We start from the raw sequence: 15507 nt of genomic DNA, 5'->3' as shown, positions 1-15507 counted from the left end.
AATGCAAATTATGTGAAAATATTATAACAATATTGTGATTTTGCTAAAATGGAGGTCAGAAAAATTTTATGAATAAACATATAATAATTTATGAATTATATGTTTTACATTACTTTTTCAAATATCCCAGGCCTTTCAGTAGAATACATAGACTTATAATAATTAAATTCCATCATCTTTCATATGTTTGCTGGTTTTAGCCATATGCAGGTATAGTTGTCAAGTTAAGAGAAAAGATCAACTTGATTTATAGCTATAAAATATTTAGATGTGTGGCATGTGGACCTCCATACCTCATGACCCAAACCTATTAGAAAGATCTGCCATGAGTTTAGTGTGGCCACTGAAGCCAACTTTTAATATTTATGTAGTTGTTAAAAATATTCCACTTCAGACATACAAAGTATAACGCATAATATAATGAACAGCTATATCATTACCAGCCTGTTTAAGGTTTAAGACAGTACCAGTACTTTGGTGTCCCTGTTCACCCATCTCCACCTACGTTCACTCCATGCCTTCCAAAGCTAACCACTATCCTGCATTTTTTATTGCTATTTCCAATGGCAAGTTCTTTAAAGGTGTTTTCTATTTGTTGATGAAGTCTAGACCTGTTTGTCACCGTACATGATAGCTCTTACACAAACAAACTTGCGTACTTGTCTGAATAATTCTGCAGATTCCTCTTAGGTTTTCTAACTAGACAATAATACACTTGAGAACAAAAAAACTTTGGAATTTTCCTTTCCAATTGCCACATTTTCTATTTTTTCTTGCCTTAATCTGCACTGGCAATGACCTTTAGCACAGTGTTGAACAGAGGTGGTAAGCTAACCTTCTTGTTTTATTTCTGATTTAAGAGGGAAAGAAAGCTTCTAACATTTCTTCATTAAGCACGATAGGTGCTGTCAGCTGATGATATTATTTCAAGAAGTGAAATGATGTGATCAGAGTTCTTTTAAGAAAAACTCTTGCTTACAGGAGGATGAGTTGGAACAGAAATACCTAGGAACCATATTATAGGAATCAATGTTATTTTGTGAAAAAGTGATGGGGCCTGTGATGCCCCATCAGTAGAACACACCTCATGGTTCTGACTCTGACACTGTAATAAAGAATTCCATTTTCACTTGTTTGATTCATCAAGGTAGACAAATGTTAACATAACACAAACCCACATGGGTCTTCCAGTGGATAATATCTAAAACTATGGTTATTTTACTTCATTACAGACTCCATAGATGGCTCATTACACAGAAAAGAATTGTCTAAATCTTTGACAATCAAACTGATCTTTTAATTCTTTTGCAAGTTTTTTTCAGGAAATAGCCCAATAAGATGCTGACACAAATCAAAGCCATTTTTTAGGACTCGGTGGACACGGGTTTGGGTGGACTCTGGGAGTCGGTGATGGACAGGGAGACCTGGCGTGCTGCGGTTCATGGGGTCACAGAGTCAGACACAACTGAGCGGCTGAACTGAATTGACTGAAGAAAAGCTTTAGGAAAATTAAAAATTTCTAAAGAAAGTCATCTCTGAGAAGCTCAGCAGAAGGACAAAGTCATTTACATTGTTTTGCACTTGAAGAGGTAGACAGGAAATAGTACATATTTTATAAATAAATATCTATTGAAATGAGGAAATTCAATCTCAAACCTTAAACTGCAAAGTATTCAAGAGCTGATGTTTTTTTTCTCCTTATATTGTTTAGGCTAGTCAGTAGATTTTTCTTCTCTTTTGAGCTCCTTATATTTTTCATTTTATTTTTCTATGTAGACATGTAATATAGACACTGATTATGTCTTATAAATAATAAGATAATGATTTCAATCCCACTTAAAATTTTTGAGAATTTGTAAAACTGCTAAATTAATAATACTGCATATATTTCACTAATTTTTGTCTCCTGACCCACTGTCAGTAAATATAACATTTCTAGTGTAATGGACATGCTTAATTCTAACTAAATGGCCCTAAGGGATAGTATCTGCCATAGCAATGAAATTTAATGACAATTCTGCTGACATTTCTCCTATCTGAAAATGAAATCATGTGGAAAATGATTTCTATGTAGCAGAATAATTAAAACAAGCAAAATTTGATTTGGTAGAAATGGAAGCTCAGTTTGTCTCTGTTCTCATGGGAAGGAAGATGTACTTCACCACTAGCTCTAGTTGGTATTATGTTTCCATGCTCTTTAAAACAATCATATATATACATATATAGATATAATTTATATAGATGTTCTAATTGTATTATAACTAAATCCAACCAACACTGATGCTGATCCTAAGGGATTTTTGTGGGCTTTTTTGTTTCTTTTTGCTGTATGAACATTTCTCTGTTTTGAATATTGCTCCAGAGAATTGATTCTTTTCTGAGACTTAGCACTTTGGATATACAGATATTTTCATTATTATGGTATTGCTTCTCATTGGCTTTGGCCTTTTTATGAAATACATGCTTTTGTCTATACCACCCAAGTAAGAATTATACCTAAGTAAAATATGTGAGGTTGCTAGATTCTGGCACTGTTTAAAAGAAACTGTGAAAAACAATTGAAGGAAAACACCAAAGTAAGCTTTTATGATTTTTGGAACCAAGGGACTTCTATCACAAATATTCTTCTACAAAGAGAGATCGTTTTAGTTCCTAACAAAAGTTTTAATGAACAATAGCATGTACTACAAGGAAACTGGAAAATACAACCAATTAAAGTCTAAGCAACATATTTCAAAGAAAGTGTGAACAGAACACTTTACTTGAATTCTGTCAACATATTCTAATGACCTTTTTCTTTATTTGAAGATGGCTGATTTTAAATAAAAGTTATTCTATCTGAAGAAGAGAATTTACACAAGGAAAATGCTACACTTAACAATACATAAAATGAAATGTCAATTCATTCTCAAAAGTCCACAAGAATATTCTGTACTGTTCAAACAATGTTTTCAATGCAGCTGAAACATATTAACCACTCCAAGCATAAACCACTTCATTCACAAAACCTGCGGCATCCAGAGTGTTTTTTTGCAGTATGAGATTGTACCAAATAATTATTATTTTCATGGATTTCAGAACACTCTGTTTTACCAAACCCTCTCAGAAGATTTTATAGGTTTTTCTTATGGGTTTTCAGTACACAGATGTCTACTCTTCTAAGAGGATCTGTCTCACACCTCTACTTAAAGTGCTGTGTTGTTTTCTGCCCTATTATTTATCTGCCTCCTTCCAGGCTGGGCTTATACCTCAGTCGTTCTATCTACTGACCCACTTATGCTCTTTCTAGGCATCAAGGCATCTCTTGATGACAGTGGTGAAAGCATTGGGGAGACTCCCAGGTTCAGTGTACTCCTATCATCCACAACTTGAATCTCTGTCCTTACACCCTGAATCTTTCAAACATGTCCCCAAACTCCATTCCAATGCTTCCCTTTGTCAATTGGTCTATAAAATATAATACTCCTTCCCTTACTCTTCCTGTTAGCCTCGTTGTATCTCCAAGAACCTTATTTTGTTGCCCTGATCACATATTGTATTTCTTCTTCTTCTTTTTTTTTTTTTTTACGAAAAATGCATAACATAGGGAGAAAATTCAAAATAGGAATGACTAATAAACCTCTTTCAATGTTCATTTCCCACATATTACTTAATCTAGTACTCTCTTTGTAGTTAATACAATCCTCATCTCTCCTGATCCATTCCAGCCAGCGCAATCCAGGCTAAAATCAATATGGATAACTGAAAGATGTTCAAAAATTTGTCTTGAAGACAGAACAAAAGACTTACATAATAGGAAAACATAAACTTTACTTTTCCTCTCCTTTACTTTTTGGTACTTTTGTAAAAAGTAAAAAATGTTTTGAATTTTGCTAAGTTCAAAAGGAGGTTAATGGAATTTTCATCTTCATTTCAATGCTTTCTTATAGATTATCATTTTTAGATCATCAATCATGTAATTAAGAAAGAATATTTCTAATACTCAATTATTTAAAAACTATTATCTATTAGACATATTTCCTTCAAGAAAACATTTTAGGGGGCTAGTATTTTATTTAATTAGGCATCTATGAAATAAGTGATTGAGTTAGCTTTTTTCCAAATGACTTGGAACTAAAAAAGAATTCATATTTAGTATAATTCCCTGGTTTCCTCTCTTAGATAGAGGCAGTATATCATACATAGTTTCTGCATCCAATTGTTCAGTTCTGCTTCATGGTTCCCACATAGAAATTGTTCACAAGGTGACACTATGACCACAAATCTAAAAGTCAAAACACTTTTATATAGACTAGAAAGGTCATGCCACCTGAAATGTTTTTTTTTTTTCCCTCCTTAATATCCTTTGGTGAATGAAATTAAAAACATTATTTATTTTAGATACTATAACCCAAGAATTTCAATTATGACATACATTCTGACAACAAATCTTTATACAGCAAGTAATGAATGAATTTCAGTGGCTTGTGACTTAAAACTAGATTCAACTGAAAGAAATTGAAAGATAGGGAATGTACAAGCTCAATGGAGGCCATAGAAAGTGTCAATCTATGTTTTCACCAAAAAGAATGGGTATCTATGAAACCATTTCAAATATAAGTAATAAAATGAATATTTATAATAAATCAAAAAAAAAGAACTGTCTTCTTACTTGACGAACAGTCTGCTAATCTGAAATAGTTTAAAAATCACTATTTGAAAATTCATAGCTATGTGCACACACATACAAAAAAAAAGCTTGACTTTTATGTGCTTTCCTTCTAAAGCAAGCAGAAAATTCAATAATATCTATTGTAATCACTTATTTTTGGGTGGTGGCAAAGAACATACCTCAATAGAAATTATATTAATTCCATCTACACAGAAGTAGGGATGGTAAAGGGAAAGGCTATAATGTCTTTCACAGAGCAAAAAATTATTAAGAGAAGTGCTTTCTGAATTTTCTAAGCAACCATTAGCTATCTTTAATGCATACTCCAGTGAAATCAAGCAGTAATATGTACTGAAAAACATTTTCAGACAATAATAAAAACCTTAAAGGATGCTAACAAAGTATATTTTTCACACTGGAAATCTGAGCTAAAGTCATATATTAGTGAATCCATATTATGAGAAGATCGGACAGTTTCTATCATTGTACAATGATGATATATTCAAGAGGTTTGGTACATAGATCTTCCATAGAGACATTCATAATTGAAACATTTTTTACCCAATCACATCTGTGATATAAATATTCTTCCCTTTGGCCATGGCATTATAAACCATTTTTAGAGAATTTAGAATAAAACTTAGAATTCATTACTTTAATCATCTTTATCTTATTTTTTTTTAATATTTAGTTTTCTTCTGATTATAAAAATAATAAAAACTTGCTGTAGACCTTTTACAATATAGTGAAGTGCAAAGGTATAAAAAAGAATTGACCATAATCATAACTCCCGGCTCAATTAACATAACATTGTAATCTATTTTTCAGTTTCATGTACTCACTTAAAACAATACCATGAATGTGCTGTCATTAAATTCTTCACAGATACAGATTTGTAATGACTGCATAATATTTCATCCTATTGATAAAACATACTTAAATTGTATTCCTATTTTAGGTTGCTGAAGATGTTCTTTAAAAATTTTTTCTATATATATATATATATATTCAAAAATACATCACTGTTTCTAGTGAACATCCTCAACAATCTGAAATAGAAGTGAATTAAATAAATTATCAGAGAAGGCAATGGCACCCCACTCCAGTACTCTTGCCTGGAAAATCCCATGGATGGAGGAGCCTGGTAGGCTGCAGTCCATGGGGTCGCTGAGTCAGACACAACTGAGCGACTTCACTTTCACTTTCCACTTTCATGCATTGGAGAAGGAAATGGCAACCCACTCCAGTGTTCTTGCCTGGAGAATCCCAGGGACGGGGGAGCCTAGTGGGCTGCTGTCTATGGGGTCACGAAGAGTCGGACACGACTGAAGCGACTCAGTAGCTCAGTAGCAGTAGTAAATAAATTATATGTGCTGTGGTCCATGGGGTCACGAAGAGTCGGACACGACTGAGCGGCTGAACTGAACTGATGCTCATTATATTAAATAACTATTTAAGATGTATGGATGTGAGAGTTGGACTGTGAAGAAACCTGAGTGCCAAAGAATTGATGCTTTTGAACTGTGGTGTTGGAGAAGACTCTTGAGAGTCCCTTGGACTGCAAGGAGATCCAACCAGTCCATCCTAAAGGAGATCAGTCCTGGGTGTTCATTGGAAGGACTGATGCTAAAGCTGAAACTCCAATACTTTGGCCACCTGATGCGAAGAGCTGACTCATTGGAAAAGACCGTGATGCTGGGAAAGATTGAGGGCAGGAGGAGAAGGGGACGACAGGGAATGAGATGGTTAGATGTCATCACCGACTCAATGGACATGAGTTTGGATAAACTCCAGGAGTTGGTGATGGACAGGGAGGCCTGGCGTGCTGAGATTCATGGGGTCGCAAAGAGTCGAACACGACTGAGCAACTGAACTGAACTGAAATGAAAGATGAATTGAGAGGAGAGGAAATTCTTCCTTTTATACATAAGGAAATGTAGACCATATAAGTTATGTGATTGACGAGGTCCAAAACTAAAGTTATCTGATTTTCCGTTTTACTCTATGTTCGTAAAGGAGTCTACTGGATTCTCTCCATAACATCATTCTCTACAAGTGAAAAGTGCAGATTTCGGATCTTATTCTGTTGTAATGCATTCTATTACTATTACAACTTTGCTATCTTTAAATTTATAACCCATTACTCATCTTTCATCCATAAAACTATTTAATTCCCTCTTGAGCCTACATACAGTGGCAATAAACCAAATCAGAAAAGAAAATTCAAAGATTAAAAAATAAATAGGAAATTTTAGAACACATGAGGGAAAAAATAGAGTAAGATATTCTTTTCTTCTTCTTTTCTAGATTACAGCTAAAAATTTACTTGAATATGGAAAAAGTCAACTCCAACGTGATTACCCATAGGCAAAATTTAAAATAAATTGAAGAGATTCTATGATAAAGTATAATTACAGTTCAAAAAGTTAAAGGATGTTAAACATAGTTGGCTACAATTCTGAAGTTATTTGGGAGGGAAACGAAGGGTAAAGGCTTCAGTCAATTTCTACAAAGTCAAGATAAGCATCCTAGAGACAATTTTGGCTAATTTTAGATAGGGAGCTTACTTTCAGGAAAAGTGCATTCCCTGTTCCAAGGGGGAGAAATAAATCAACAATCCAGAAAGCCTGAAACTTTCTGACCTTCCACACTCTCCAGTATTACTGATGGATAAGTCAAAAACTTCAACTGAGAATTATTGGAAAAATATAACAGCTTTCAAGTCCATATGTATTTTAAGATTCAAGATTATTTTGCTTTTTTTTAGAATTGTAAAACTTTAGTTGTTATTTTTTAGAAGTATAAAAATATTAAAATAATTAAAATATTCAGATAACCATTAATTGGTCAAAAATGTAATACGAAATCTCTGTACTCAAACATCAGAGTTTAGCTTTAAATAAAGATGGTAGGCCTTGGAGAAGGAAATGGCAACCCACTCCAGTACTCTTGCCTGGAAAATTCCATGGATGGAGGAGCCTGGTAGGCTACAGTCCATGGGGTCGCAAAGAGTCGGATACGACTGAGTGACTTCACTCACTCTTTGCAAGCAGTTCATTGACTCTTCTTGCTAAGAAGAAGTAGGAAGAAAAATCCTTCTGGCAGTCTTGGGTATTTCTTTTAAGATTTCTGACAGTGTAGGATGGATGAATGCTGTGCAATATGAACTTCGGGTAAGTTAAAATGGGCCAGCCTTCCATGTTCATCTGTCTACCTCTTAATAAATAAAAAGCCTACTGTTTAAAAAAAAAAATGGTAGGCCTTTAATTCACTTTTTTTCCCCCTCTATTCTTTTAAACTCATTTAGGAGCATCATTACTAATCACTATTCCTAGTCATAAATGCTATTGGAACGTAAATATGAAATCTACTGTAAGGGTAAAAATATATGTACTAAAAGTCATAAATACAAATAGGTTAGTATTTGATGTGACAAATGTTTTCTTTCATTCTAGTACAGGTTCTTCATCTAATTTTGACAAATAAAACAATACAAATTAAGTAAATGGAAATTTATAGTTTATTCCAACTTGTGAACCAAAGGCCATTCTGCATCTATATATTTATATCCATTATAAAAAGAAGAAAATCACTAAATTTCAAAGTGGTTCTATGTCTCTGACTCATGTTACTGGTTCAAGTTGTAAATTCAAGTATATTTACTTTAAAAACTTGATGTAAATCAATGGCATTAAGGTCCTACACAGAATATATTTGTCAATGTTTTGCATATTGTAGTTTCTTATTGTAATAAACCCGATGAGACTGCCCTTCATACGTCTCTCACTTTTTCTTTCTTTCTTTTTTTAAGCTTATAAGTGACAGAAGATATTTTCATTGCTGATATATTTTCAACTTTCATAGGTCTACTTAAAGTTCAATGGTTCACAGTACTACTATGAAGTACACAGCAGGAAAGAGAACCCAGAAAGAACTGAACAATAGATATGATCCTGAAGGTTGGAATTGCAATTCCAAGTATTCTGGCTATCAACTCTATTAATAATTTTTCTCTCCCAAATAAGAAAGTTTCTGGAATACAAGTAACTGACAATAATACTAATTATATAGATAAGATTGCATTGGCTTCATTTGGTAATAAAGAAAAAGCAACTCAATTTCAAGCTTTAGTACTTATTAAATTAGTAATTATTTACCCCACATGTGCAACGGATAAGAGAACAACATTTTTAACACTTCATTTCAGAGTCACTTACCCTCACAATTAAAACCCAAACTAAAACTTACATTTTAATGTGGATTTGGCCAGCATGATACACTTAATAGATTTAATTTTATTGATGAAAAATAAATAAAACTGCTTTTAGGTGATTTATTTTCACTTTCAAGTTGCTACTAAGTTTCTTCATGACAGTCACTTTTACTACACTCTTCAAGGGATCCTCTATAACAATTCCAATCTGTTCATTTCATTTCTGATACACCTTACAACGATTAAATTTTATTTCTTTAATAATTACTATGCAAAAGCAAGAAAGACCTTAGGCATTTTCATTAGTATCACTGCAGCTAGAAAAAGAAGTAGATGTTGTCTCCTAAAGTTCCTTTCCACTTCACACATAAACATTTATCCAGTCCCAAGCCTCTTGTACTTCTAGTCAAAGATGAGTAAAGTGACTGCTCCTGCAGTGATGGTAATAGTGGTTCCTCACAACAGGTGAAGAAAAATGTTTTATATAAGACCACCAACCATTTTGTTTTAGACAAAAGGATGTGAATAATATTTTTGCATACCTATGTAACTAACGGAACTCAATATTATTTTCACATACATACAAGCAAGGACATGTCTAGATATAGGAAAATCTAATGGGTTGAAGATCTAGGATTTTAAAGAGACATAGGTGACTAGATAACAGAACAACAACATTTTTAACACTTCATTTCAGAGACACTTACTCTCTCAATTAAAACCCAAACTAAAGTTTACATTTTAATGTGGACTTGGCCAATATGATACATTTAACAGATTTAATCTTATTAATAAAAGAGAAATAATGCAGTTTCCATTAACTAAAATATTCTTTATACAATGAGTTATTACAAAGGTTCATAAATAGAGCACTTCTGTATGCATTCAAAACTGAAAAAAAATTGTAAAATATGAATTTAGTCACATATTTTACGGAATATAAACATGGTATAAGAACATGAACATTTCTGTTATAAATTAAAAGCTGAAAGATGTTACTTAACCAATATGATTTCCATTATAAATCCCTTTTAAACTACTGACTTATTTCTGTCAAACACTAATTGAAAACATAAGGTACAAAACATATATGTGAGAAAAAAACAAACATTTCTATTGAGATCATAGCAGGCTGAAAGCATCACTTGCCTGAATTGTCTAATATGTATGTCTCACTCACACACACACCTACACACCCACTGACAGCTTAAGTTATCCATATGATATTTAAAAGGAAATTTTCAAACATAAAGTGTTCCACTATAACATTCGTGGACAAGTCTTGACCGGGTTATCTGAGCAACATCTGTGATGTACTTGTGTTCCTATATTTGAAATCCAATCATATCAGTAATAAGATGACTTACCGGCCCAAATGAATTACTGTCAAAACTATGTCCATGATGATCACCTTCAACCCAGATGTGACCACGGGGGACTTTGACATAGCGGTTTTTGTGTCCCATAGTTCTAGAAATTAAAAAAAAAAAAAATAACTATTGAGAAAAGATCAGAAAAGAGCTCAAATAGGGAAGCATACAAACTCAGGAAGGACAAAACTGTTATTATAAAGATGCAATGGATTATTATAGATTAAGTGTAAGGCTACTGTAGAATTTTATTTTTAAATAAGATATGGTTCACTTTTCACTTTCATGCATTGGAGAAGGAAATGGCAACCCACTCCAGTACTCTTGCCAGAAGAATCCCAGGGATGGTGGAGCCTGGTGGGCTGCCATCTATGGGGTCGCACAGAGTTGGACACGACTGAAGTGACTTAGCAGCAGCAGCAGCAGCAGCAGCAGGACCCTGTAAACCTACCCACAGTATTTTGTTTTCATATTTTTGTAGGTAGAATTTTGTGCTTAAACAAGATGCATTAGCACAAGAAAATGGTTTGCTACTTAATTCATAATATCCTGTATTTTTTTTTTATAAAACCCAATAAGCCCCAACAAAATACAGATCTATTTCATTTCTGACATTTGCTTTTACCTCATTGGTCATAAGGCCAGCTGCAGTCTTCACTTTTTTAGTCAAATAAATGTCCCAAACCAAATGACAGAATTTTCATAACCTCTTAATGCTTTAAAATCCAGAATATTTAAGAAAGAAAGCTAGATAATCTCTTCAAAGACAAACTAACAATGTCAACTGAAAATTTTTGATTAGTGCCATTTGATTTTATAAATCATTCTTGAAAATGAGAAACTTTTTAACAATTTTAAAGACAGTATTTGAAGAGCAATGATCAATGAAGTACATTTAATGGGATATTCTATCTTCTGAAATCTGCTGCTGCTGCTGCTGCTGCTGCTAAGTTGCTTCAGTCATGTCCGACTCTGTGCGACCCCATAGACATCAGCCCACCAGGCTCCCCTGTCCCTGGGATTCTCCAGGCAAGAACAGTGGAGGGAGTTGCCATTTCCTTCTCCAATGCATGAAAATGAAAAGTGAAAGTGAAGTCGCTCAGTTGTGTCTGACTCTCAGCGACTCCATGGAATGCAGCCTACCAGGCCCCTCTGTCCATGGGATTTTCCAGGCAAGAGTACTGGAGTGGGGTGCCATTGCCTTCTCCGTCTGAAATCTGACAAGAAAAGAAGTAAGGAAAGGGTCTCTCATACTGTGTTGGTAGCAATGTAAAATGATATAAATTTTTTTCCTATTTTGCCATTTGGGGTAGACTTTTGTCAAATTTATTAATAAACTAAAATGTATGTTCTTTTAATCTAGTTATTTACTGTTAGAAATACATTCCAAGGAAATAATGAGAAATACTAACAAATATTTATTACCAGATATGCTCAACATCGGCCTTTTACAGCAATAAAAAAGTATCTTTTTAAATAATCAATAAGGGATTGGTCACATAAATTATAATATAACTAAATAAAAGGGATGAAATTAGATTAAATATTATCCTAAGCCTATAATAATTCTTTTTCAGAGACTAATTTTTTTCTTCTTTTATTCCCAAAGAATTCCAGAAAATATCTAGCTTAAAGAAACTTTGCAGTAAATGATAGTTGAATGAATAAATGTCACTCCCAAGTCTATAGACTTAACCCCAGAGTCTGAGCTTTACACATAGTTCATGGAGGTAGAGTCTCAATCAGACCATTTTTGTTAGTAAGTTGTATATGTGCAGAAGAATACATTAAAAAGGAAAACTATAGATAAATTGGTGCTATAGAAATTGAAACTATTCATTATCTAGAATGGTTTTTAATTTTCAAGATAATTTCAGTGTTGAATTACTTTGCTTTAGATCAGTAAATCATTCATGCAAGGAAGCAATGTTGTGGCCACTATAAGCCCACAGTAAGTAAATGACTGCTATTTATTTTTAATTGCTACTGGGAAGAAGAGTTTCAGCTTTTTAAAGAAAAGCAAAACCAAGTTGAATATATCTTACTGTCATATAAATGCTCTTCAATTAAAATCAGTCAATTAGTTCTTGACATCACTACTGCTTTTATTATGAGACTCTTTCTAAAAACTACTATCCCAACATCAAGTGTTAATGATGCAGAAAAGACCCTTTTACTTACTTGTTGGCAAAGCACATTCTCCTGATAAGTCCAAATATTGGTTTACCTTATTAAACTGACTATTTTGGATAAGGACTTAGAAAGGAAACAATTACCTATTTTGTCTACTTAAATAATCATTCAAGCAGAATTATGAAATAAAACTAGTCATCTCTGCAATTATAGGATAGGTTTTAAGTCAAGCATATTGTTCTGGAAACCGAATCTGATATAAAACTTAGACTCAGTTTCAATGTCATATAAACCAAGAGGTTAAGATATTTATGATAGAAAATCATAGTATCATAAAATTGCTAGTGATAGTTGCACATTTTCTTGCATTGACTATCTTATTTAAAAATTTTAAATACATGCAAAAGAATGCACGGTACAAAGCGGTCAACAAACATTTGTTAAATGTATGACCAAAGGAATGTATAACTGAAGAATGAAAAATACTGTTACAAAGATTGAATAATATAGTATAAAGTGCATAGAGTCTTGAAATAGACTAAACCAGTTTTAAACTGGATGCTATTAATATTACTCACAAGTAATCCTGTGCAAGTTACTTAGTTTCTACCTCTATTTGTCCGCTTTTAAAATGGGACAGATTAGACACACCCTAACTTAGAAGGAAAGTTATGACCAACCTAGATAGCATATTACAAAGCAGATATATTACTTTGCCAACAAAGGTCCGTTTAGTTAAGGCTATGGTTTTTCCAGTAGTCATGTATGGATGTGAGAGTTGGACTGTGAAGAAAGCTGAGCGCCGAAGAATTGATGCTTTTGAGAAGCTGAGCGCCGAAGAATTGATGCTTTTGAGTCTTTTTGGAGAAGACTCTTGAGAGTCCCTTGGACTGAAAAGAGGTCCAACCAGTCCATCCTAAAGGAGATCGGTCCTGGGTGTTCATTGGAAGGACTGATGCTAAAGCTGAAACTCTAGTACTTTGGCCACCTCATGCGAAGAGTTGACTCATTGGAAAAGACCCTGATGCTGGGAGGGATTGGGGGCAAGAGGAGAAGGGGACGAGAGAGGATGAGATGGCTGGATGGCATCACTGACTCGATGGACATGAGTTTGAGTGAACTCCGGGAGTTGGTGATGGACAGGGAGGCCTGGCATGCTGCGATTCATGGGGTCACAAAGAGTCAGACACAACTGAGCGACTGAACTGAACTGAACTGAACGGGGTTGAGGGCAGGGGAAGAGGGTATCAGAGGATGAGATGGCTGGATGGCATCACTGATTGAACATGAACTTGGACAAACTCAGGGAGATGGTGAGGGACAGGGAAGCCTGGCATGCTGCAGTTCATGGTGTCACAAAGAGTCAGACAGGATTCGGTGACTGAACAACAACAACAATGGGGTTGAGAGAAAGCTTAAGTAATTAGATGACAATATAACAGAGAGGCTGCTATAGAGTACAGTCTCTGCAGACAGCCTATCTTGGAGTTGATGTCTGACTTAACTTTAAAGTTTATGTAACCTTGGGCCAGTTGATAAATGTCTTAACTGTCAGTTACCATATTTGCAGAATGGGGCAAATAATAGTACCTAACTCAAAAAACTGTTCTATGGACAAAAGTGGCATGTATTAAGCACTTGATAAATGGATTCTCTTAGAGTTGAGACTTTCTAAGTAAAGCACTCAATGTATTTCTAATGTATAGTAGGAACTCAGTAAGCTTAGTAAGCGGTAGTTATTATTGCTATCAACTTCTTTGTCCACTATTTTCTTTCATTTTATAATTCCGAATGTGTTCAGTTTCTACTACCTATTAGCATCAGTCTTTTAAAATTACCTGAGCTATGCTTCAATAATTCCTTTTCCCTACATTTGCACTGGTCTTGTAGACTATTTTTAATGGTACAGTGAATCTTATTTTTTCTTTTATTCTTACACCCTTCTGGGACATTCTAAAACTTATGTGTGGAAACACAATATATATGCTTGTGCATATTCAAACACGCAGAGAGTAGTAGGTAAAAGCACAATCTACCTATTTATGCTTTTACTTACTAATCTCTTGCAAATTTGAATGTTGCTATGCTAACAGAATGGTTTACCTAGACACTAAACAGGGTGTGAAAGAACTCTGAGCTATAGAACCCTGCTGAAATTCATCCCGTGTACATAGTGTATATTTTTTCCCCTCAGGTTTCAATCTAATTTTTAAAAAAATAACCCAAAGTGGCTTTGAAAAATATGATGTTAAAATATTGAGCTGGTTCTCTTTAGGACTGCCAAAGAAATATAATACTCCTAATAGAATATCTCTAGAGAAGGAATTTTAAATAGCTTTGTGCTCCTGAATTCACATAAAAGAAAGACAAGATAATCTTTAAGGTGATTTAACAGTTAAGTGAGGTGTCAGCCTACAAGGTTGTATGTATATATGGGTTGCAAATAATTTTGGTTTTGACAGGCAAAAATGAATTCTGTATGGTATTCTAACTATCTATCTACAAAAAGGCATTTTTTGTACTAGTTTTACCAAGACAAGTTACCTAGGTCTTATAAATGGAATGAAGAATGATTGCTTCCAATTTGATTTGACCTTGAAAACAATGTTTTTTTGTCTCTGAATATTTTGAGTCATCAGTTGAACACAAAATTGTCTATGTAATCCCTGATGTCACAAGAAGGAAACAAATCCATATTTAAAGCATCTCATAAGCACACACACATATATATCCTTAATTTAGGTAAGCACTATTAATAAATCATGATTATTTAAGGTATTTTGAATTATTTATTTTTCAAAGAATTCTGTTAATTTATTTTCATTGTGCAAAGTAGATTCTGCCCTGAAAGTGTTCACTGGACATTCCCAGGATCCTAGACCCCTGAGTTTTCATTGTCAAGAAGGGATTAGGAGTGCAGAGTTTAGGACTGTGTAAGATCAAGACCTATAACCAGATCACTTTTATCATCATTAATAGACTGGACTAGAAAAAAGATATCTATCATCAGGAAAGGAAAATGAAAAGAACATTGCCTATCTAAGGCAGGGGTCCCCAAACTCCAGGATCTAATGCCTGATAATCTGAGGTGGAAGAGAAGTAACAACAATAGAAATAAAATGCTCAATAAATGTAATCCA

The 15507-nt window shown here is 33.9% G+C and overlaps 1 protein-coding gene across 1 annotated transcript in view; it reads right to left on the bottom strand.

Annotated features, from left to right (window-relative positions):
• IMMP2L (inner mitochondrial membrane peptidase subunit 2) overlaps positions 1-15507 on the bottom strand; it is a 956525-nt gene that overhangs the window by 213539 nt on the left and 727479 nt on the right. The window contains exon 6 of the mRNA XM_070787260.1: positions 10232-10334. Within this exon, the coding sequence (XP_070643361.1) occupies positions 10232-10334 (103 nt within the window). The remainder of the gene's footprint in view (positions 1-10231; positions 10335-15507) is intronic.

This window comes from Bos indicus, chromosome 4 (assembly GCF_029378745.1).
Source record: "Bos indicus isolate NIAB-ARS_2022 breed Sahiwal x Tharparkar chromosome 4, NIAB-ARS_B.indTharparkar_mat_pri_1.0, whole genome shotgun sequence".
NCBI lineage: Eukaryota > Metazoa > Chordata > Mammalia > Artiodactyla > Bovidae > Bos > Bos indicus.
The sequence above is the reverse complement of the archived record's forward strand: the minus strand, read 5'-3'. Positions and strand labels throughout refer to the sequence as shown.